Source organism: Neocloeon triangulifer, unplaced genomic scaffold, assembly GCF_031216515.1.
Source record: "Neocloeon triangulifer isolate White Clay Creek 2 clone unplaced genomic scaffold, ASM3121651v1 ptg000020l, whole genome shotgun sequence".
NCBI lineage: Eukaryota > Metazoa > Arthropoda > Insecta > Ephemeroptera > Baetidae > Neocloeon > Neocloeon triangulifer.
The window spans coordinates 1,793,107-1,816,991 of record NW_026775561.1 but is presented as its reverse complement, the minus strand read 5'-3'; the positions used below and the strand labels follow the sequence as shown (position 1 = coordinate 1,816,991).

Genomic DNA, 23,885 nt, shown 5'->3' with positions numbered 1-23,885 from the left:
CAAGAGTCCGGCGTAAAAAATTGTTGGTTCATTCTGCAACTATTTAACATGACGGCACGGAAATAAAATACAAAATAATAATAAGAACCCAGAATAATATCAAACCGTGCATGGGAGGCTTGCCATGCCAGGGAGATATGCACGGGACACGAAACTGCGCTTCGCACAACGCGCTATTGTCATCCAGAGAAAGGTTTTCAAAAAGCAGGAGAGCTGCTGTCAAATTCAGCCAAGAAGAAAGGCGCCAAAAGAATAGGGGGGCAGCCTTATGTAAACATTCCATCCCTTCTGTGCCCACTCTTTGTGACCAAAAAAAGGGAAAATGCAAAGAGGCCTTTGCAAAAATAAAGAGAACATGCTTCGCTTTGAGCGTTCCGGCTCTGCTAAGAAGATGTTTGCAACGTTTGCAGAGCCGTACATCTTTAATACACTTTTTCACTGCGGTTTTTCACTTTGAAATTATGGAAAAGTGTGTTATTGTAAAAATTGGAAAAGGACAAAAGGCAAGAGTTTTGGACAGACGAATCCATCGTTCTCTGATAGTTTTGATGTTGTATTTTTTACGATGAAATATGATGGGAGTCAAGAGGACAGAAGAATTAATGTGTTTTTATCCCGAGGGTTTGATCAAAAGCATAAAAATCCCAGAGAGCGGCGCGGCTGTCCCTTTGTGTCCATTTTATCTTGATAAACTCCCTAGCTCGCATAGCCCAAGCAAAATGATTAATTACGCGAAAATTATATAAAAATTCTTTGATATTTGTTTATCATAACTTTCCTTGCCGGTGGACCTTTTTGATGGCCACGAGTCAGTTTTAATTATTGCCCAAGATGTCTCGTAAAATAAATCTTGGCTGCGGCTGCTTTAACAAGAAATTAATGTCGGTCCACGCTGAAAGAATCAAGAGAGATGGGGTTTGTGCGGTAAAATTTAAAACAAATTCTCGAGAGCAACTTTTGTGTGTGTGTGTTGTGCATAATATAAATTACGCCGGCGTTGATTATCTTTCATCAGCTCAATTTTATGGGGTGCTGTAAAAACGGAATTTTCTCGGCGGTGCACACAAAGAATTCTCCAAAAAAGAAGGAAAAATTCGATGCCAAGAATTGATTGAGAATTCCTATACCGGCCTCTCCTTTAACTTTCGCAAAATATTTTTATGAGGGAGCTATCGCACCAAATAGAAAATATCTCTTAAAGTTTTGCTTTGTACATCAAGATTAATGCTGATGTGTTTGAATTGCTATATATGGTTAGGCGCGTCTCATTCAGTTTTCACAGCAGCACAAGGAAAACATTCCAAAAAATTTTGAAAAGAAGTTATTCCAAAATTGGAGCATTCCTGGTAAAACTTTTGCTCATGAAAAATAAAACTATCATTAATAAATATAATAATTATGCAACAACTATATAAAGAAATTCTGGAGTTTGATAATTTTGGTTCTTAAAGTTTGCAGTTCACATATCCAATTATTTATATTTCAAATTTTGGATGACGAATTATTTAAAAAAAAAAACTGTCATAATAAGCATCGTAGATCTTGATAAAATATTTTTAATTACGAAGTGACACCTTAATTATATCAATGCAAACCATATATGAAAAACCGCATTGCGTCTAAAATTTCCAGATGCAACAGTAACCGCCAGCTGTGTATAATGAGAGTCTAGCCGATTGCAATTACATCCAATTCAGCAGGCAAGCTCGTCAGTCTGTCACACTGCACAGGAAGCGGTTTATTTTTAGTTGACGAGAGAAGTGTCGCGTGAATGGCACGGTCTTATGTGGTATATATGGCTCAATGAAAGCCGCGGGTAGTAATTTTTTTATGATGGCCTCTTCTAAAATATTCTTTGTATATTGAATGCATTGGGCAATCTAAAGATTCACAGTCCATAACAATAATTCCATGGAGCCTCTTTCATGAAATTAATTTGTTTCAAACTAATGTATAAATTTTTAAGAGAACGCCCAAAAATAAAAGGAAAATTAATATAAAAAATCATTTTTCAAGATTTGAAAATTAAATTTTTATATAGGTTTTTACTTCGTGCTTTTGAGCGACATAAAATTTTTCGCATGGAAACATGGTCTGGCTTTTGCGACGAGAGCAGGGCATGCAGACCGCTGCTCTGTGCCAACTAGCAGTACATATAATGCGCCGAAAGGCAATGCCATATTATCCATCAAGATATGACGCCTGTGTGGCGCCAAAGCGAAACTTTTCTTGTTAGGAGAGAAAATTAGGCAGCGCACACGAGCTCATTTATTTTTAACGAGATCGCGGCCACGGTTATAAATTCACCCGATTGCCTCCAAGTGTTTTGGTTACTCTTGGAATAAATGTATATAATTATGCCGATCTGACGGCACTTTATAATTCTTTCACTTGGCCAATCTGCATAGAGCACCTTTGTTGCTACAGCTCAATAATACCAGAATGATTTTTTTTTTTGCAAAAAGTTCAAAATGTTCTTAACTTAATTTATTACAGATTAATTCACATAATTCATTTATTCTCCTATTCATTACAGGCGTTAACCTATCAAAAATTTACTTCTACAACGCGCCCTAAAAAAATTTAAAACATCGTAATAAAAAAGAAACAAAGTAATCTATTAGGATATAGGAAAAAGTTACAGAGATCAAAAGTAATTTATCTAATACGAATCAAAGTTCAGTCAAATTAAGGTTTTTACATTATTTGATTTATATAAACGGAAGCTCTGCGCTCACCAATAGATCTTAGAAGAAAGTAAATCAATTTTTCCCATTTCAGGTGGCCCCAGCACTTTTTCTGAAAAAATCTTATATGCAGCTTGAATATCCCTCCCAATTTAATGGCCAGCAAATGCACACTTTGGACATAATAGCATATACTCAATTTTTTTTTTTATCATGGCACACAGATTTTCCGATGGCGGATCGAGAGAGCTGTTTTGTGTTTTCTTTTTGTTGTTCACAACCACACTGTGTTATCCACAGCACATTGTGCTGCATGATATCAGAATTCAGGACTTCAGAGGAGCCGCCGCCTCCCCGTTCTTATTCTTTCTCAGTCGCAGTATAATACATCTCTCTCTCTCTCCTATTATTCTTTGTGGTGGTTTTATTTTTATTAGCATCACAATGCTGCGCTGCCGCTGCCTGTATTACAACCACAAGGAATCCGCACCAAATTTATTCAGATTTGCGTCGCGCACTTGAATGAACATCACGCGTTCAAGTGTAAAAACGAACATACGCCGCCACGTGCACACCCTTGGAAATAATTTTTTGGAAATCGCCTTGCTTCTTCTACGCGTATATTATTATATGGCACTTGGGGAAAATTTCTCAAGATCATTCATCTGTTCAGCTTGCCATACACACTGACAGCTCTCAACGGTTATTGCTTTTGTAGATTTTGCGTTCATTGATATGCAAAAATAGTATGAGGCGTGTTTTTCAATTTTGTTCGCCGTTTTATAATAATCAGGTGTGCATTAATATTTAAACAGAGACGCGCAAATCGTGAATAAAGAGGAAGAATCAAAATATTTCTATATATCCACGTTAGTATGAATTTAACAAATTTAATTTAATTTATTTTTATGGTTAAAAATATCGCAATGTTAATATTTTAGCTTCCTCTATGGTCTTTTACAGGTCCGTTAAAATTTTCCTCAAAAAAGCCAAAAGCGTTTTCACACTACTTCTCCCCAACTCTCTGTCCCTAGCTCTTGTGCGTGCAAACGTTGCCCAAATAAAGCCGCAATATTATTGTGCACTTTGCCAGTGAAAAGGTCTTTTGATACGAAACTTGCCGCCTTCCCTCCAACGTTGGATGTAAAAGCTTTATAGAGGCGCACGCTTCTAAAAGCCATTTACATTTCCAATTCAATTTGGCTCAAAATATAATTCCGCAGCAGCAAAATCAATCTCCGTCACACCAGCAACAGCAGCAGACGCTCGCTGTTGGCTCTACACATTCTGCTGCTTTAATATCATCGGTTTTAGCTTTTAGCGCAACATATAGTAATTCTATATGTGTGCAAAATCGCGAGCTCACCAAATTGCTAAATTACATTTCAAGAACCGCTAGCCAAGTAAAGTTTTATATATATAATTTGATTTTCCAGCAAAAGGCCCCACACTCAAAGAATTAACTTCCCTTATAACACAAAAAAGCCCAACGAAAACGATATCATTTTTTTTTCATGTATGACTTGAGTAGAATAAACAACAATAATAATAATCACCAAAATATCATTTACAATTAAATAAGGTGTAAAAGTTTTTGAAACTTAATAACTATCATACCCTTGATGAAAAAAAATTGTTCAAAAAATTCAAGCTAAAGTAGTTTAGCTTCAAGAAAATATTGGGTTTGAAATTTTAGTAAATTGTTGGCTTTTCATTTTTTTCATTCTGTACCAAACTAAAAAATAATAATAGTGCTAATAATGCTAATTAAATTTTTTTCACAGATTTTTTTTTATAACAAAGTCCTCAAATAAATTAGAAATCTAAAAGAGGAAAGAAGAATTAGGTAAAGTTGTTTTTAGTCTTACACATATCAAAATTTTTATATTCAATTCTAACCAAACTTGAAAATATCTTTTGTCGGAATGAATTTTGGGAGCAAATTAAAAAATTATTTAATAAGAAACTACACTTTTAAAGCAGGGGGCAGGTATGGAAAAGGGGCCGCCGCGGGAGTGCAATAAAAGCAGATGACAACACCCTGTTACGTGCAGGGTCTACAATCAATCGGATAAAAAATACGCGCATCGCAGGGCAGGTACGCGAGAGTAAAATGCGAAAACACAGCTCGTAGTAAATACATAGAGGAGTACGAAGGTGTGCAGTGTGTACCCTGAGAACATGTAAAGCATCAGGAGCAAATAGGAGAATAGATAAATGCGTGCACCTTTTCAACCTGCGAACACAAAAGAGAAACCATGCAGCAGCAGCAGCTAAGCAACCTTTGCAGAGGCAGGCCATGCGAGAGAGAGAGAGAGAGAGAGAGAGAGAGAGAGAGAGAGAGAGAGAGAGAGAGAGAGAGAGAGAGAGGAGGGATGCGTGAGCAGTAGTGAAGGCAGGAGCCGCGCCGCAAGAAATCAGTCAGTTGGTAGTCGCGATCCGCGGCAGACGCACGTCAAAAAACCGATCGACGGCTCTCTCGCTGCGCGTTGGTGCTCTGCGGTGAATAATCAAGTCAGTCAAATGAGTGCGATACCCCTGGCCTGCGCAAGGACACATGCGAAATTTAGCGGCCGAGGGCTAAAAGCGTGCTCTGGTCGTTGATCGTCGTTGATATATATTGACAGAAGCATTTCAAGTCGCCAACATTTCACCGTCCAAGAGGACCGTGTTGTTTTCGTCTGCGTGCTTGTGTGTGTTAATTTTTGTAATAATGGTGAGTGACATATTTTTTCTTATAATTTTGAATATTTTTTTTTTACTTAATTCCAAGAAAAATATTACTTATTTCGGGGGATTAAAAATAAATGTGTGGATAAACTGTCCGCACATGCTGCGTTAATAACTATCAGGAATGCTGATGAATCTGTTTTTTCGTGCCATGCCCATTTTTGCTGCTCTTTAAATTTGAACGACCCGTTTTAATTAAATCATATAAAACTAAATCTATTTGCAAGGGCCAATAACGTTTATCTCTCCGCGGTGTACGCAGCCTCATATTGCGCGCACATATTCCAAATTCTTAGAGTGACAACTCTTTTAAAATATCTTGTCGGCGCGCTAGAATTTTAATCGGCGGCAGCATTTTTGCTCCAACACATATATTTATATAAACAAGCAAAAAAATTCCTCAAAGATATCAACGTGTGCGCGCGAGAAAGGCCGTCAGATCTATATAGGTGCAAAAAAAGTGCGCGCCTCTCTAGTTATATTAGTTTTATATACTTGTGTGTCGTGCGAATACGGAGCTTATTTACTTACCCCGAAAATCAAACAAATTTAAAAGAGTCTTACCCAACGAAAAGGTACAAAGCGTTGAGGAGAATCATCGGACTGTAGAAGCCGCGGTTTATCGAGTATGCGCGCATATTATTTAGGCATTATCGCGCGCGTATGATAATAAGGAACGATGAAAAAGAATGCCCAGAAATGTGGCCTATAGCATATCTGACATTTAGAATAATTTTTATTTTGAAGCTGATCTGACTGAGGGTATCCTTTTGAACTATATAATGTTGCCGTGGGGATAATAAACATATGTCGGCAAACTTCAAAGCACCCAACCACACCTAGCCTCAGGCGAACTGAGATTTTCCTTTGATCCCCGCCGCCAAGAATAAGAAACGAAAAGAAAGAAAAGGTTCTCTTTAGTATGGCTTTAGATGCCGCGCGTTGCCTTCTCTCTCTCTCTCTCTCTCTTTCTTGCTTTCTCAATTAGTCACTTGGCACCCCCTGTTTAACCCCAAAACGCGACCCAATGACACTTATATGGACTCGTGGTGATTGAGCCAAATTTATTGCCCCGCCTCTCCTTTAGCACTGGCCAGCCGCGGCTCCTTGCTTTTTATTTCTTCCTGTGTGTGTGTGTGTGTGTTCACCTAAGAAGAGGCTGCAGGAGTTTGTTTTCGTGTGACTGCTGTTAAATAAATAGCTGCCGCCGCCGCCAGAGAGACTTCTTTTATTCCAGCAGTGGCAACAGCAAAAGGGGGCCACAGTTTTACACAATTAGATGAGTTTTGAATAAAGAGCAAACGCGCGCGCTCTCCTATACACACCACTGATGTTTTATGCACGTTCTGAAGTGGAGCACTGCATTTTTGTTTACCTTGTAAACACTCACGTACACCGGCTTCATAAGTTGTATAAGCTCCTGAAGCATTGCTTGTGCCGTGTACTCTCCACTCGCGCCTTTTGTCTCTGACAGTTTTCGTCCATATAATTCTTAGTAAGCTCTTTTTGCAGCACCGTTTACGTCTGCTGTGCAACAAAATTATACCGTGCATCGCCAGTTTAAAGCATTTCTTACAAAACTTTAAAAATAGTTAATGAAATCAATTCATTTTTATACATTTTGGTTGCAAATTTTTGGTTTGCTTTTTCAACAGTCGCCATCAGATTTTTAGTTTGAAATTGTCTTGATCTAGTCTATATGGTTCTTTAGAAAGGCGCCATCAGTTGAAACGGACGGATATTTTGGAAACAATCATTACACCCACAGATCAGACCTTAAAAACATCAAGGAGCGACCCTAATCTGCCGCCCATTATTAACTCTCAGTCTGGCGCCACTGCACTTCAGTGAGCCACGACCTGAGCAAAATTTGGATTGGGAAATAGAGCGTTTCCTCATCTCCTAAGTAACTCATGAAGTATATTACCTTGGGTCATGAGCAAAGAATGTTTCTATTGAATAAAAATTTCCACCTTTCCGATCAAAATTTTAAAATATCATGTAAAATCTCTTAAGTTATATTATTTTCACTTTGATGAGCTGTGTGAAATTTTTCCTGTGCAGTTGATTATTATGCTTCCAGAAAATAATAGGGTTGGAAGGGGATGCATTACGAGGGTATGCCTCCGAAAATGTGGTTAGCGCGCATAGTAGCGGTAAAAAGCAGCTAATGTCTTTTGCTTTAGAGAATAGGAGGGCCTGAGGTTGATTATGGTGCAAAAGGCGCGCGCGGCGTGGGCTGCACGCACTTTGATCGAAACGGCGCCTCTCATCAGAGAGCACAAGATTTACGACCATCACTTGCATTCACCGCAGATTTCTCTTGTCAACAGTTATCCTCATTTACATAAAAGCCCTGCCTTCCCTTGTGCGAGCGAATGCTAATTTTGAAATCGCGGCCCGCGCCTGCCTGATGACTTAACAGCCAATTAATAACACTCTTGGCCTGGGTTTCATATGCGCACATTGCATTATATTTTAATGAGCAAAAATTGAGACATATGGCGTTTTCTTTTATTGCTGTGAACCCTGCCGACTGTTGATGTAAAAATTAAAATGCTTAATGCGCAGTTTTAACTTTGCCGCTGCTATATCTTACAATTAATTGGAGGTTGCTTTTATTTCAATTTGAACTTTAACATATTTTTAATAAAAGCAGTGGATTTTAGTAAGATTTTCTGTTGCAAAAATTATTAAATAATTTTAGTAATTATTCCACTAAGTTGCTCAGTTTGAATAAAAAAATCTTTGAGCTCTATAAATTTATATACACGATAAAGCTGCTAATGAGAGAAGCCATTTTTTTTAAATTTTAATTTTGATCTTTTGGTTGCTGCTGCATGGTGCGTAGCAGACAGCAGTGATTTATTTAATAAGAGAGAGAAATATATACCTGGCTGGAGGGTTAGTGCACGCAGCAGGTTAATTTGATTGCTCTGCTGATGTTGGGTGTGTAAAAAATCATTCAGCTGTGCTCGGTATTTTTTTTTTTGTCGGAAAAGGAAAAATTCAGGTAGCTCTTGGCGGGCAGCGCGATGATCTTATTTTAATTATGCATTTTACCTGGGCAGAGGCAATTTTCGATGGGCGCGCGATCTCATGATGGTTAAAAACACCTGTGTATTGGTCATTAGCTGCCCTTCCACCGGTTCTTTTGTGTATGTTTGTGTCATAGTATAGTGTGCGCGCGGTTGTACATAATATATGTACATGTTGAATGGTGCTCGCTAAGACACTTCGGCGCGGCCTTTCTTCAAAGACCGGTAGCTCCGGCGCGGCTCCACGCTCGATCTGCTCATGACATATACAGGCCCCTCTCCTCTGCGCTATATATTTTATTTCAATTATGGCTTACGTCACCTTTTGATTATTGCACACCACATACAAAATTCGTTCCTCCCATCGCGCCGATCAATTAATTTGGCCCATTGTCCGCTTTTTCCGAGGAGGAAGCTTAACAAGGCCTGGTGCGCGCTTTTGTCTCATTCTCCGCATTTTTATTGCGCACAGCTCGGCTTTTCCCTCTTCAGTCCATACTACATCTGGCTCGAATTTTGGTGCGGTCCTGACGCTGACACTTTTCAAACTTTGTAATCGCCATGTGTGATCGGACGGATGGAACGCAAAATTAATTATAAAAAGGGTGAAAAATCGCACGCAGATGTTACGCGCACCAGATTACTTTTCATTTTAATATAAATTCTGACCAAACTACTGACATATAGATCATCTAATTAATTATATTTTTGGAAATATATATCAAGGGTTTTATTATCAACGTCAGCAAGCTACACGCGTGCTCGCTCTCCTTTTTTTAATTAATTACAAATTTGCCTTTGACTTGCGCCTGAAATGCCGCTTTCATTATGAAGCGCGACTAATTTCCTCCCTTCTCCCTCTTTCAAAGGAAGAAACAATAAAAATCAGCGACCTTTCTCCAACTCAAGCACTCAAGCGCAGTGTTGAGTTTCGCGCTACAAATTAGTTATAAAGCGCCATGGCCCAAACGGCCCAAACCTTAATTAATTTTCCATCGCAATACAAAGTCTGTCTCTGTTGCTGGCATGTGCCTTCTTCGAAAGTTTTAAATGAAAACAGTTGCTGGATTTGCTTCTGCGAAATAGTGATTCTTCAATTGAAACAAAGTGCGCATAACGAGCACTTTGCAATAAGCAGCTCCGCATTGGTTTTCAAATATCGAAGTCCTTTTCTTCAATTTTTTGATGAGAAAAAAAAACAAATCTTGCAGTTTAAGTGATATTCGTTAAATACTTTTCAACAAGCAAGCGCAGTTAAAATGCAAATTGATTCCGATTATAAATCCATCCGCGTCCTTGTAATTCCATGTTATTTTTCCATTATTCCCTTAATGTTGATTTAAATGGGTGTTTCAATTGGCTAAAAAAAATATAGTTTAATGATATTTTCGCTCGTGTGATTTTCTTTATTCAAAAATTTATTGTTGATTCATATAGCCCCCACTGGCCCCCACAGATAATGACTATTTTTTTTTTTCAAATTGCTTTAATATATTATTGAAACTATTAAAAGATTAAATAATATATCTTTAATTTATTATGACTTGTGACCCTGCTTGTGACTTATTATTTTAAACTGTGAAATATTTTTTATCAACTTAATACAATATATTTTATTTCAAAACAGTTATGTGTGTGCTTTTTTTTTAAATAATCATTAAAACTTGAAAATTTAAATTGATTTTTTTTATAAGATAGAAATTAAGTTAACAAGTTAATAAATATGAAGTAAATGAATCAAAATATAAAACATTTTTTTAATTTTCAAATCAATTCATAGAAGGAGGCAAACGCTTTTTATTACATGAAAAATTAATTTAAAGGTTTCTGAATTCAGTAATGCATTTACATACGGAAAACACTTTTGAATTTTTTGTAAATTTGATACAAAATACTAAGACACTGCAGAGTGTGTTTCTGCTTCTGAAAGGCATTTTGAGACATGCTCGTAATCTATCGTAGCATTCGTGGCAACAATCGAGTTCAATGCCATGAGGTGTCGTACAGGCCATATTAACCAAGCATGTCCTTGATGCCGGTAAAGAACAAAGGCTGTGGTCAAATCAGCTGTCGACCCGCTGCCCACCTAGAGTGAGATCGTGAAATCGCTGATTGCCAACAACATTTCGCGAGTAACTCAAAACGACTGATGAAGAAGCGTGTGTAGGAAAAAATTGCGCGCGGCGAGCAGAGCCAAGATTTTCACGTGTGCGTGTAGCACAAGCCTCTGGTTTCTTTTGAGGCGCCGCACTCCAATCACTCACTTAAATAGCTTTCTTAATACATAAAAACGAGTCCGCGGCGCGGCCTCTGCTCTTGATATATTATAAAAATACCTATCCGCGCTGCTACCGCTGAAAAAGTTGTGCTACACAACCACGTGACCAATTTGTAAATTCCATTAATTGATTTTTCTCCGGCCAATTTTATTGCGCTTTTAGTAGCAGCTATTTTATATGTTTGGAAGAAGCAAGAGGCGTGCGGGAATGTTTTACATTAGTTTTTATTGTGCCGCGCGGCCTGCTTGAGTATTAAAGAGGAAGCTTTTGCGGAAACCGCGCGCGGTGGCGGCGCAGGATAAAATTGTTGCCCCTCTTAAATGGCGTGTCACTGCGCGGCTATATACTATTTTGTATTCACACTTCTGGCGAGCGGCGTTTTTGATCTTTGTGGCACACTTTCTGCCTGATGGAAAATGTTCGTTAGCCTTCATTTCTCTCGATAAAAGTTTGCGCGGCTCCGCGGATTTGCTGCTGCGCGCGGAAAATGATTATTTTTTTTACCGATTTTCAAATCATTTATTTGATGCGGCTCTAAGTTTCAGATATTTTAACTGCAAATTCCATTATCATGCCATAATGGCAAGTTTTCAAAAGAAAGAAATTAGTATTATAAAATTATTATTTTTGTAGCAAGAAAAACAATAATTTATAATAAAATAAATTGTATCATTTAAGCCAAAAATAATCCATTTTTAACATAAAAAGTAATAAAATGATATTTTGGCTTCAAACAAAACAAAATTAAAGACATTTTTTTTTTTTTTAAATGAAGTATATTTATTTGAATGAAGTTACAAGTCCAGCCAACTCCAAACGGATTTATCGGCCGGTGCTTATGTGACTGGAAAGCAAGACTTAAAAGCCAAGCAATCCAGTTCTATACACATTGTTTTACATGCGAATTTTTACAAAGATGTAGATATAAGTTAAATTTTTAGTAGAATTTCACGATTGAGGGTTGATTCATGGCGATTTGAATTTAAATTTGGCTTTTCCTCGATATGGGCTTTTTGAGTTGTTTATTGTTTAAGAAAAACAATTTTCTGCTCCAAATGTTTCGGCTGCGCACTGCAGCCATATAATTCATGAGCTGTGAAATCATTTTGATAAGAATTAGTTTTTTTTTAAACATTTTTTTTCTAAGCAACAATTTTCCGTGAATAATTATTTAGTTAAAATTTGTCAACAAAACAATTTTTAATATAAAATTGAATTCAAATTTTTTTTTAAACAAAGTTAATTTATATAAATAATCATTCTTTTCAAAATGATTTCACAGCTCATGAATTATGGCTGCACTGGCTGCAGCCCGCAGCCGAAATATGTTGGAGCAGGATATTGTTTTTCTTAAACAATAAGCAACTCGCATAAAACCTATCGAGGAAAAGCCGACTTTAAATTCAAATCACAATCACAAATATTTATGTTTAGTTGGAAAAACTTCTACTGATCTTATACTACATAATAAAATAATAATATTTTAGAAATTTGCTCAAGGCAAACATTATGCTGAATGCAAAATTGCCAATGTGTGAAAAGGGAAGATAATTGTGCAAAAATTTTACGAGGTATATTTCAAAAGCGGCGTTGCTCAAAGTAAAAAGGAATAGCCTGTAGCGCAGTGCATGCTCATTATATTACAATAGCAATATTAAAAATGAATTATATCCATCATCATTATTTTTTTATGTCTTCCTAATGATCTTCCGTATCTTGTTGAGAGCAACAAAACAAGGGTCTATGTCATATTCTTTGCAAACAATTAACGGAAGGATGCTCCAAGCATATTTTTCTTCGAAAAATTATTTTAGCCCGCAAAAAAATGAAACGTTCAAAACTTCCGTTAAATTTTATCGTTTTAAGATTGAATAGTTAATTCATATGAAGTTAAAACTTTCTTGCTTTAAATATTTTGCAATAAGGAAAACTCTTTTCACACTTTTAAGGGCGTTTTTTGCATTACTTTCTTCTTGCAACAAGAGGAATAAACAACAGGAGTTATAATTATTAATCATATTAATTTATTATTTTTTACTGTTTCAGTCTATTCGGTTTTACTCTTGGCTAATGGTGCCGTTGGCGCTGTTAGTGACATCAGGAGAAGCTGAGGATGTGTCCGGCTTGAGCACAAACCAAGTAGTTACAAATACTTTCAACTTTGGCCCTCTTTCCACAACAAACAAACTTCGAAAAGTGAGTTTATAAATAATAAACTCCTACAATTATTGGTTTTGTGCAATATTTTTTGTTAATAAAGTTTTCCGAACGGTAAAAAAAATGCACAATTGAATTTCCATACAGAATCAAGTTGAAATTGCTTTAATTTCCTTAAAATTACACCAGAAAACTGTTTGTTTTCAGACGTTGTTAGAGCCTGATTATAGCCTAGGACTACAACGCATGTTTCTGACTGACCAAAGAGTAACCTGCAATGACGGGTCGCCTGCAGGGTGAGTAGATGTTATTGATGATGGAGGCGGTTCCTGGAAAAAAGAACAGCTCTCTCTGGGGGTGGTATGGGTTTTCCTTGGATGAGGGAAATGAACCGTGCAGAGCGCATGGAATCCCATTGAAATGTTTTGAAAGGAATTATCTTCTTTCTCTTTTGCTCTGGGTTACATTGGATACGCGGCGGAGCAGTTTCAGCCAAGTCAAAAAAACTTCCCATTTTTTGTCTCGAAAAATTTCCTTTAGAGGATTTATTATATTTTCATCTGAAACCTAAATTTTAGTTCCTGTTGGATATAAATTAAAAATGAAATTTTACTATTTGACACCATTTCATTATGACTTATTTTGCTATGCATGTTTTTTTAGCCTCTCTATTAATATAATAAACACTAAATTAATAATGTTTCATCCCTGCATTCCTTAATATAATATAATATTTATTAATTTAATGTTCCAGATATTACATCAGGAAGACTCCTGGTAGTAGACGTTGGATTATATTTCTAGAAGGTATTTGAATTTTCTTGATTTTAGCAAAGACAGAATAAATTTATGCAAGGCTGGTTGTTATAACTGAATTCTTTAATTTTAAGGCGGTATGTACTGCTACGACCCTCGCTCATGTGGCCGGCGCTGGGCCCGTGCTAAGGGATTAATGAGTTCTCATCAGTGGGCTGATGTTAGACATGGTAAGGAGAATTTTTCATTTAATAACTCTTGCTCAATTTTGCTAACAATTGATCAAAATTATTATTTCAGCTGGAGGCATATTATCTCCAAATTCTGATGAAAATCCGTACTGGTGGAATGCAAATCACATGTAAGATTTAAATTATTTTAGACCATGCGTAATTTTACATTATTAACACTGGCTTCAAAAAGAATAATATAACTTATTCAAATTTTTGACTCGGCGTACTTTTCTTTTCAAAGAACAAATTTTGCAATACAAAAATATACATTGACAAAAATTTGATGTACACTAATTTCAGTAAATTTTATTTGCTCAATAGCTTAGTGCCGTACTGCTCAAGTGATTCTTGGAGTGGCGCTCAGGGTCCTTCAAGACGAAGATACTTCTACGCCTCCGAGCCCAACACCCCTAGGTTCAACTTTATGGGCTCGTACATAGTCAGCCAGGTTGTCAGTGACCTGCTTCCTCAGGGGCTTATCAATGGATCTAAACTAATTTTAGCAGGCAGTAGGTAAGATATACTCCAAATTATAAAATTGAGCGCTGTTTTTAAATAAAAATATCTAAAATTATTTCAATAAAAAAAAAAAAAATTAAATTTTGCCGTTTCTACAGTGCCGGTGGAACTGGGGTTCTGCTAAACATAGACAGAATTGCCAGTACCTTGCGACGAGTCGCGCCCAGATTGGACGTTAGAGGGCTATCTGATTCTGGATGGTTCCTCGATAGGGCGCCTTTTCCAAACAATGACCTGGATCCAAGGTGCAGAGAAAAGGGGACTTGTCGAGCTGGGCCAGCAACGTTAGCACTTCAACATGCCCTCAGATATTGGGAAGGCAGGGTGCCGGAAGAATGTGCACTTCAGCATCCCACTGACAAGTGGAAGTGCTTTTTTGGTCAATTCGTTTACCCCTCAATTCGAAGTAAGAATTATTTTAATTAATTTATTGCTTCAATTATAAATAATGAGTTTTTAAATATTGGCATTCATTTTATTGTTATATACATAAATAATATATTAAAAATTGCTTTGTGGCTTCAGCGCCACTTTTTATATTTCAGTGGCTATTCGATGAAGCGCAAATTGCTGCTGATAATGTGGGCGCACCAACTACCAAGCAGCAATGGGATTACATTCATTCAATGGGTGATAATCTGCGTCGATCATTGGAAAATGTGACGTAAGCCTGATATCAAGCTCTGTGTATAAACCAAATTTGAGCGTCTCAAAAACAGGTCGTTTTTCGTACCATCCTGCATTTCGCACACGGTGCTCACGTCGAGAGATTGGCGTCACGTCAGAGTAAGCAGGGTCAGTCTGCCAGAAGCTCTTGTGTGCTGGGAGCTACAGCCAGTGCATAAAGTAGCCAATAAACATTACAGCCCAATGAGCAGACATCTCAGTAGGCACAGACATGGAGTGCTAACAAAGTAAGTATTGATGAAATCTAAAATAAAATTAAAATTTTGAAATGTTTGGATTTGCGATTTTTGCAGCACAACTTGGCCGTTGTATATGTTAGCTGATGCGCCTGCAAAAACGACAAGAGGTGTTGCCAGAACTGCAGTTGACCTCACTGTTGCTAGTGGGCATTCAAAACCTGGAGCACCTGATAATGCCAGTCCTAGGAATAAGAATAAGAGGAGAAGGTGCAAGAAAAATAATAGAGAGCGGGACGGGAAGCAGCAAAGGCAAGGAGGAAAAGGACGCAGGACGGAACGTCGCTGTCGGAACAAAGAGAGAAACAAGAATAGTGAACAGCGCCAGAGAGCATCACAGAAGAATGAGAGACGTAATTATTTGAGAATTTTAATTTTTATTTCAATAATGACAATTAAATTGATTGGCAGCTGGTGGAAATAGAAATGGGCAAAACAGAAATAATAACAGGAGGGAGCAGCGATCACTTCTTGCCCAGTGTCAGTTCAGGGTTGTCGAGCGATGCTCTTGGCCGCAGTGCAACCATTCATGCCCTAAATTACACAACCCTTATACAGGTTTGTTTACATATGATTTTTTTTTTTTTTTTTTTTTTGAGATAATAATAATTAATATATATATTTAGGTGAAGAACTTGACTTCATAGAGTTGTTGAAGTCATTTGGTTTGGACATGAGTAGTATGGCTCAGGCCCTTGGGATCGATCTTGACACTCTACAAAATATGGAGCACAAAGAGCTTCTCAATTTGTTGACTCAGCAAGCCAACTGAATATATGCAAAACGCAATTTTTGCCCAGAAAAAGGCAGGGACGTACTTATTCGAATGGGCATACCAGCTGGTAAATTAGTCATGCATTTTAGGATATTTCAATGTATACTCTGCTTATAATGCAAATACTCAATTATGATGTATGCAGTAAAATGTTATAGGCCAGGCATCTAATTAGCAAGTATGTGAATTAATATTATCAATGATTGCTTGTTTCTACTTTCCTCAATAATTATACAAGAAGCCATTTTTAATTTATAGTAATTTTATAAGCTACCAAAGGTGTGATTACTATTTATTTAAACTTAACCAAATTTCCAATATTTTTGTAAAAAGAATTTTGAACTTTCTCTTCTGTGAATGTCAGTATTAATGGAGTCCCTGTGATACAACAACTTGACGAAAAGTTAATAATGTGGCTCCGCAAACCTCATATTGGCAGATACTTAGGAATTATAAACTTGAAACTGTTAATTTATACTTATAATTAATTTTAAATGTTTTAAACCTAATATTTTTCAATACCTACCTCCATGCATTATCGTGAAGTGATTTGCATTTCAGAGAAGTACAAAATGTTGTTGAACCACTTTTCTCATTGTATATTATTAATAATATTATAACATATATGCATGTAGTTCTGTAAAGTGACCATAAAATTGAATGTTTGTGTAAAATATTTTTAAGTCTCCAAAAAGTAACTTATGTGAAGAATGCAATAAAAATGAATTGATAGCATTTTTAAAAAATTTTATTACTTGCCATTTTTTTTAATAGAAAATGAAAATATATTTTAGATTAAAGATCATTTTATTTATTCATTAAACCCATCTGCTGGTCACAACTTTTTATGCGATGCCACCTGCTCCAGCAAGGCCAAAAAAGGGGAAAAGCGCATATTATCATTGATTTATTCGGATTTATTAATATAATATATTATCCTAAGAAATTAACGGGAATCGGAAAATCTGAGCCCGGCAGGCGGCAAGCCAAATGGCCTTTTTTATTTATTTTATTTACCGAAAATAATTCCACGTGGCTTTCCCGCCTATTAGTGGGTAACAGAAGCACTAAAATCGTTAGAGATTTTCAACCAATGAGATTTCAAGCGCTTGTAAACAAAGAGAATTTCTCGACCAATTGTAATGCACAGCAGCGGCAGCCATGTTGCAAAATTTTAAAAATCGTAGCAGTAGCAGGTAAATTGCAGGTTGGTGCGTTGTGTTGGGACTGTTGGGTGTTATTGTTGATTTTGTGAGATTTTGCATTTTGCTCTTTCGTCGGGGTCTCGGGGAATTTTCACGTATGTTAAATGAATATCCGCTTATCCATACCATTTGAAGCATTATCAACTGCAACTGATATTAATTTCGCTTTATTTCAATTTATCCATTGATATTTTCAGAAAATAAAAGGATCTTAGCTTGTGGATCGAAAATTCGTTGAAATTTGTGCTAATGTGCGAGGTTCAGTGAACTGAACGAAACCTTTGTCCTCAACTCTAATTCTGCGATTTTAGAAGACTGAGAATCGTTTTAGGAAATTAAGGTGAATATACAGTGAGATGTGAGATACTATAAAATTTAAATAAAATAATTTTTAGTGAAATTTGAATTGTTATGTTTACATAATGTCTTTGCTTTAACTTATAGCATGTAAATACTTTAACAGGCTAAATGTGATTATTTCAGAGTGATAACATGAATTTTGGCAACGAAGTAAACTACTCCAGTGGTAAAATGACTCCAAGCCCTAATTTCAACAAGTTTCGGCGTCAGAGGCCTTTTGACGACATCAGCAACTTTGATAGTCCACACTTGCCCAAGATACAGGAGGAAAGCGTTTTAGATGAGAAGGAAAATAAAAAAGCTGTGATTGAAACAACCCCTCGTCGAAGGATGGTAGGGCCAAGTCAGTCGAACAGTTGTATCAAGACGCCGGATACTCACAAACCTACCAGCTCGACGCCACTGTCGTCACGTCAAAATATGCCAACCCCTAAAACGCCTAGATTCATTCCTCGTAATCCATTTGATGCCGATCTCATTTCCCGCCTGCATCTACCAATCTGCAGCCCTAATGTGTTCAACACCGTTGTCAGCCCCACCAAAAGTCTTGATGTAAACTCTTTCAATTTTAATTTCGTGGATGAATTTAATATTAAAAAAACAGGGCGACAACTTTGATTGGACCATTGAGGACGTATCTCGCATCAAACCTGCTGCTATTGAGGAATATCCTGAGCACCAGTTTACAAACAGTGATGACCCTGAGACGGAGTCCCGAGTCCAGCAAACTTTGGACACGTAATAATTTAAATTGCCTTCTCTTTTTTTTAAAGTCATTAATATTTTTTAGGTTTTGGAAAGCTGAAAAACACATTGTCCCAAGTCCGTGGCAAGATAGCCGTAGATCTCTTGTGCAGAAAATAACTATTGAAAGCAAACCTAAGCCCTCTAAGGATGGTAATTTAAATAAATTTTCAAAATTTTAACAAATAAAACGTGGTATTTTTGCAGTTTCAACCCAAACTATGATCAGCTTGCCTCTTATTCTGCCACCTGAACTGGAGAAAGCTCTGCAGCCATATTTCAGGACGGTGTGTTTCAATACATTATTATTAAAATCGAGAATTAAAAACTTTTTTTAAATAGGAATTGGGTACGCCCATTAGCCCCGAGTCCATGTTGGAAGAGGAAGAAGAGGATGCTCAGTCTTCATTCCTAAGCCAATCAGGCCTGAGAAGAAAATTGTTGTTTATTCAGGAAGAAACTCTTGCCTCTAATTGTTGCCCTTCAAGCCCAATTGTGGTACTAAATTTTTACTTATTTACAAATTCTTTCCCAAAATTGGGATCCAGTGCGGAGCTTTCATTTTATTTGAGATAAAGTTAAAAGTAACAAATAAACAATAAGAAAAAAAGAGAACTAAAAAGAAAAGAATAGTTACGGCAGCGCACCACTTAGAGAAATTGAGGCTACAAAATGATCTTGTTCCTCAGCGCAAGGAAAATGTGTGCCGACCCCATGGGGCTTCATCTAAGGGTGTACTTAGAATTTATGCAAAACAGTATTCCAGACCAGTCTTGCCTAAATAAAAAATGGCACCTGCCGCAATGGGCAATAACGGTTTTGAGGAATTCCACCCCTCGTCATTTAACCTGGCAAAGCGATGCGCTCGGAAGGAACGACATCTTCCAACTGACCAGTTACACTGATTTTTTTCTTCTTAATTCTTTACTTAAAACTTGAACTCAAATGAAATGAATTTTCATTTACAATATTTTTATTTTTTACAACATTTTGTTTATTGCAGAGCATGTCGAGTATGAGAGGTCTGTCCAGAACCGACAAAGACTCAAACCTCATTAGATCTCCTACAATCTCTCCCATTAAAAGCAGCGATGAAAGCACTCCATCGGCTGTTCGAGAAAGTGGAAGTAAGTTGATATTGACATCAAATATTTGAATCACCTATTATCTCAATTACTCTACAGATGTGTTCTGCTCAAAAATGAGTGTTGATACGAGTGTCCACGGAAATGGCCATCAAATGTCTATTCAGTTGCATGAAGAGATGGTCTCTAACTCTGGATTGTCAATGCATCGTCAAGTTTTATTTGATGACCAAACCATGGAGAGTATAGCTCCCAGCTATCATGCTTTCCAAGGACAGTCAACCGATCATGGTTATCTCACTGAAACGAGCAGTCTAAATTTCGCAAACCATTTCCACAGCCGACTGCCCGATTACACTCTTCCTCTGGAACCATGGGTGCCCCACTTGGGCTCATCGACTCCTAGTAAGGAGAATTGATCCATCTCTATATTGACCACTGCCATTTGCAGGCAGCATTTATTTTTTGTTTGTTATTATTTCGGAATGTTTAATATCCGAATTGACTAGACACATTGCTCAAGCTTAATAAGTGCTTCTTTCAAGTTTTATAAAAATATTATCCAAATAGTGGAGCAAATATGTGCCTTAATCGAATAATTGTTTTTGAAATTAAAATTGCAAATTTTCGTGTATCTTTGCCAGTTAATATAAGCGTAATATTTTATGAGTTTAAATTTGTTGGTATTGATTATTGGTCAAACCTATAAATTTTAAATAATAATGCAAAAGACCTTCTCAAACATACAGTAACTATTTATTCACAAGAGTTGGCTTGTGACAATGATTATGTTCAGATAAGGATTTTTTGACTGAACATATCAGTGTGGGAATGGTAAAAGATAGTGATTCTCGAATGCCACTTAAATTTTGCTGTGGCCCACTGCGGCTCTGCAACAGTAAACTTGCAATGGTTTCTGATCTTGAAAGGATTGCCATGGCAATAAAGATTTTACACTTTGGCGATGCCAATGACTCCACAGGCAACCCTGGCACCAGCGTTGCCAGTGGTAGGGCTCAGCTCGTGGCCGCCCTTGCCCAAATCGTCTGGGTCAGCATGGACAACAACAGTCCTTCCAATAATGCTGTGAGCACCAGACAGGGAAATCAGATTATCTGAAATGTCAATGGTGGCCTTTCCGTCGTCTCCAGCATCCAAATTTCCAAGATCACCCACATGGCGAACGTCGTCCAGGGGGCCACCGTGGGTCTTGTTCAGAGGATTGAAATGAGGCCCAGCACTAGTGCAGCCTGTTGCAATGGAATTTATTTTGAATTACTGTATTGCAAAGAGCTAAGCTAGGCATTATTTACCATTGGTATTGTCCCCAAACTCGTGGACATGGAAACCATGTAAGCCTTTAGTGAGTCCGGTGACCTCACCGCTGACCTTCACAGGTGCACCCTCAGCCTACAAAAATTAAAATTATTAAATACTACATAGAATAGATATCAAACGCGTTAGCCTCAATGTAAAGTTTCATATGTATGTGTATGTATTATCACGTTTTCAACAATTTGATCAACATCATTAAAATATGTATGTATTCAATTAATGGAAGACCTTCATTGTTCTTGAAAGAGCTACCCGAATCACCGGTATGTAATCAACACAGCGTACGTTACACAGAATTTATCGAATTTATTATATTAAGCAAAATTCATCAGCGAAATACTCACAGCCTGCTCAAAAAATACAGTGCCCTTCACTGCTTCTCCATTCAGCACACAGACAGCTTTTGCAGCCATTATTTCTCTTGCAAAATATGAGAACTAGAGAATCAAATTTCAAGAGAAAAATAGATTATAGTTGACGTTCAATGATATTCTCGGCGTTTCTTCCAAGCAATTTTCTGTTTTGCACCCGGCGCAAGCGAGTCAATCGGGGGTGGGGTGGGAGGCAACCGGAAGATCTCCGCCGGCTGAAAAAACACAGAAGACACACCCCCTTTTTCCACCAAAGCAAAGCACCACAGAAGTCCGCTTTTCACTCTTTTCAACCGTATCCACGTGGGCCGTTTTTACGAAATTTTCAAAATTATTTCTTTAACAGCGCGAATATTTAGAATGGCATCCGCGTCGCCGCTTGTTGTGCAGCAGCTAGAAAATCGTGCTGTCAATGCCGAGCGCATGATAGCGGCCCTCACACAACAAGTGAGAAATACATACATTAGCACAATTTTTAATTCTTTCAATACATAATTATATATGCTTCGTTTTCTTTTAGATTAATGACATAAAGATCTACTGTACTAACAAAGATGACAGTGAGCAGGCATTGAAACTGGAAGCTGAAAATAAAAAGCTTGCAGCGGAGGTTGAAGCCTGCAAAAAGACATTGGTTGAACTTGAAATCAAGAATGGAAAGAAGCAGGTTTGTGATGAAGCCAAATTTATATATTGTAGTTATGTGTGTATTCAAAAAGATTAAAAAATTTATTAATATTACAGATTCCACTTCCTACAAGTGGCAGTCCTCAAACTCAGGCCAATTTACCTGGAAAACTGGTCACTGAAGTGAAGCAAGAAAAAGCGAGCATTGCACCCCAAGAAAAAAATCAGAAGACGGCTCAAAAAGAAGCTCCTCCAAGTGAAGGCAAACACTCCGAAGGGGGAAAAGCTGGCAAAAAGGAAAAGCCAAAGAAACCTCAAGCTCCAAAGCAACCAGAAAAAGGTTAATTTGTCCCACAAAAAAGTCACTTAATAAATTTTTAAAATTTGTGTATCAGCTGATGACGATTTGACCCGTCTTGACCTCAGAGTTGGATTGATAACCAAAGCGGAGCGACACCCAGATGCTGATTCACTATATCTTGAGACCATTGACGTCGGAACAGGCACTCCTCTGACAGTGGTAAGTGGCCTGGCAGGGAAAGTGCCTTTGGAGGAGATGCAAAACAGGCCAGTCATACTCCTCTGCAACCTAAAGCCTGCTAAAATGCGAGGCATCGTCTCTCAAGCTATGGTCATGTGTGCCAGTGAGCCAGGTGGAAGAGTAGAAGTCCTTGCTCCTCCTCCCGGTGCTGTCCCAGGAGACAGAGTTGCCTTAGAAGGAGAGGAAGTAGGACAACCTGATACTCAGCTCAAATCTAAGGTTTGGGAGGCTGTGGCAGCCAAGTTGAGGACGAGACCTGACCTCGTTGCTGGTTTTGATGGCAAGAAGCTGGTTGTCCCTGGAAAAGGTGAAATCACAACCAGCAGTCTTGTGGACGTGCCAATTAAATAAAAATTTACGTCCGCATATCTATGAAAAGCAGGCATTCAATAAAATTTATTATCGATTCTTGTAACTAAATTTTTATTTCCATTTATATTTGCAAGGTAGGGTAAAATTGCAAAACTTTACTAAAAAATAATTAAAGCACCACTTAATTTTTCAAATAGACAAGATTTTACTTAAGATTAAGAATGCTTAAAATGAATCAAACTTGGATAATTTCACATAATTACATTATCCTCAGTCATTCATTTTTTATACTACTATCAGGTACCTAGACCTTCTTCTGTTTCACCTTGTAATCAGACAGAGCTGCTTTGATGGCATCTTCGGCCAACACTGCAAATATTTATATCAATAAAAAAATGTTACATTTGATTAATTTTGTAATTACTTGAGCAGTGGAGCTTTACAGGAGGTAGACACAATTCCTTGGCAATGTCTGTGTTTTTCAGCATTGAAGCTTCTTCAATCTAAACAAATATTATGGTACATAAGTGTCGGAAGTACCGTTGATTGTTATTTTGGCAAACTCACTGTTTTTCCCTTGACCCACTCTGTTGCCAAAGAGCTAGAAGCTATTGCTGAGCCACATCCAAATGTCTTGAATTTGGCGTCAACGATTTTGCCATTTTCGTCAACTTTGATCTGCAACTTCATGACATCTCCGCATGCAGGTGCTCCAACTAGTCCTGTACCCACTTGAGTGTCGCTTTTGTCGAGTGAGCCCACATTTCGAGGATTCTCGTAGTGGTCTAGAACCTAGAAAAATTCATACAAAAGCTCATTAAACTCAAATTTAATCTCTAAATAAAGCTGAATTTCTACAATTTTTAATATTTTCATGCGTATTATGTATGCAATCAATAAATAAAAATTTTATCCATTACGTAATGTGAAACACATCCACCGATGCGCACTTTAAGTTTCTGACCGCAGATTAAATGATCGATAAAAATGACAATGACAACTAACGAAATAAAATTAATTGTTCTCACATTAGGATGATAGAAATTCTGAGAAGCTGTAAATGCCGGAATTATGCTGAGGTTCGTGGAGACTTTTCGAGAAACAGTTCGCACTAGCGCCATGGCTCAATCAGTTTTGTTTATATTTTGGTGGAAGGAGGGTGCGGATCAAGAACTTTCGTCGACGTCCGGTAGGCGGAGTTGGGGTCG

General features: G+C 37.4%; 5 protein-coding genes across 5 annotated transcripts; 3 read left to right on the top strand and 2 right to left on the bottom strand.

Moving 5' to 3' along the window:
- The first annotated feature begins 5,123 nt into the window (after positions 1-5,123).
- LOC132203881 (palmitoleoyl-protein carboxylesterase notum1') lies at positions 5,124-16,823 on the top strand. Its single transcript, XM_059632033.1, has 13 exons — positions 5,124-5,403; positions 12,781-12,930; positions 13,099-13,187; positions 13,646-13,698; positions 13,782-13,877; positions 13,948-14,008; positions 14,202-14,393; positions 14,498-14,805; positions 14,925-15,063; positions 15,119-15,313; positions 15,380-15,675; positions 15,734-15,880; positions 15,949-16,823. Exons 1-13 carry the CDS (start codon positions 5,401-5,403, stop codon positions 16,092-16,094), a joined length of 1,875 nt encoding a protein of 624 aa, XP_059488016.1. The 5' UTR covers positions 5,124-5,400; the 3' UTR covers positions 16,095-16,823.
- A 470-nt stretch (positions 16,824-17,293) lies between these two features.
- LOC132204007 (uncharacterized) lies at positions 17,294-20,161 on the top strand. Its single transcript, XM_059632209.1, has 9 exons — positions 17,294-17,397; positions 17,500-17,642; positions 17,786-18,214; positions 18,267-18,400; positions 18,453-18,559; positions 18,614-18,693; positions 18,749-18,904; positions 19,410-19,533; positions 19,591-20,161. The coding sequence occupies exons 3-9, from the start codon at positions 17,795-17,797 to the stop codon at positions 19,908-19,910; spliced, it is 1,341 nt and encodes a 446-aa protein (XP_059488192.1). The 5' UTR covers positions 17,294-17,397; positions 17,500-17,642; positions 17,786-17,794; the 3' UTR covers positions 19,911-20,161.
- A 57-nt stretch (positions 20,162-20,218) lies between these two features.
- Positions 20,219-21,380, bottom strand: LOC132204011 (superoxide dismutase [Cu-Zn]). Its single transcript, XM_059632214.1, has 3 exons — positions 21,171-21,380; positions 20,805-20,901; positions 20,219-20,741 (listed from the first exon to the last, which is right to left on the bottom strand). The coding sequence occupies exons 1-3, from the start codon at positions 21,237-21,239 to the stop codon at positions 20,443-20,445; spliced, it is 465 nt and encodes a 154-aa protein (XP_059488197.1). The 5' UTR covers positions 21,240-21,380; the 3' UTR covers positions 20,219-20,442.
- Positions 21,381-21,417: 37 nt separating this feature from the next.
- Positions 21,418-22,785, top strand: LOC132204008 (aminoacyl tRNA synthase complex-interacting multifunctional protein 1). The gene is made up of 4 exons (XM_059632210.1): positions 21,418-21,644; positions 21,718-21,864; positions 21,942-22,164; positions 22,220-22,785. Exons 1-4 carry the CDS (start codon positions 21,558-21,560, stop codon positions 22,714-22,716), a joined length of 954 nt encoding a protein of 317 aa, XP_059488193.1. The 5' UTR covers positions 21,418-21,557; the 3' UTR covers positions 22,717-22,785.
- LOC132204012 (iron-sulfur cluster assembly scaffold protein IscU) lies at positions 22,772-23,865 on the bottom strand. Its single transcript, XM_059632215.1, has 4 exons — positions 23,706-23,865; positions 23,245-23,469; positions 23,102-23,180; positions 22,772-23,046 (listed from the first exon to the last, which is right to left on the bottom strand). The coding sequence occupies exons 1-4, from the start codon at positions 23,796-23,798 to the stop codon at positions 22,982-22,984; spliced, it is 462 nt and encodes a 153-aa protein (XP_059488198.1). The 5' UTR covers positions 23,799-23,865; the 3' UTR covers positions 22,772-22,981.
- Between the last annotated feature and the right edge of the window lie 20 nt (positions 23,866-23,885).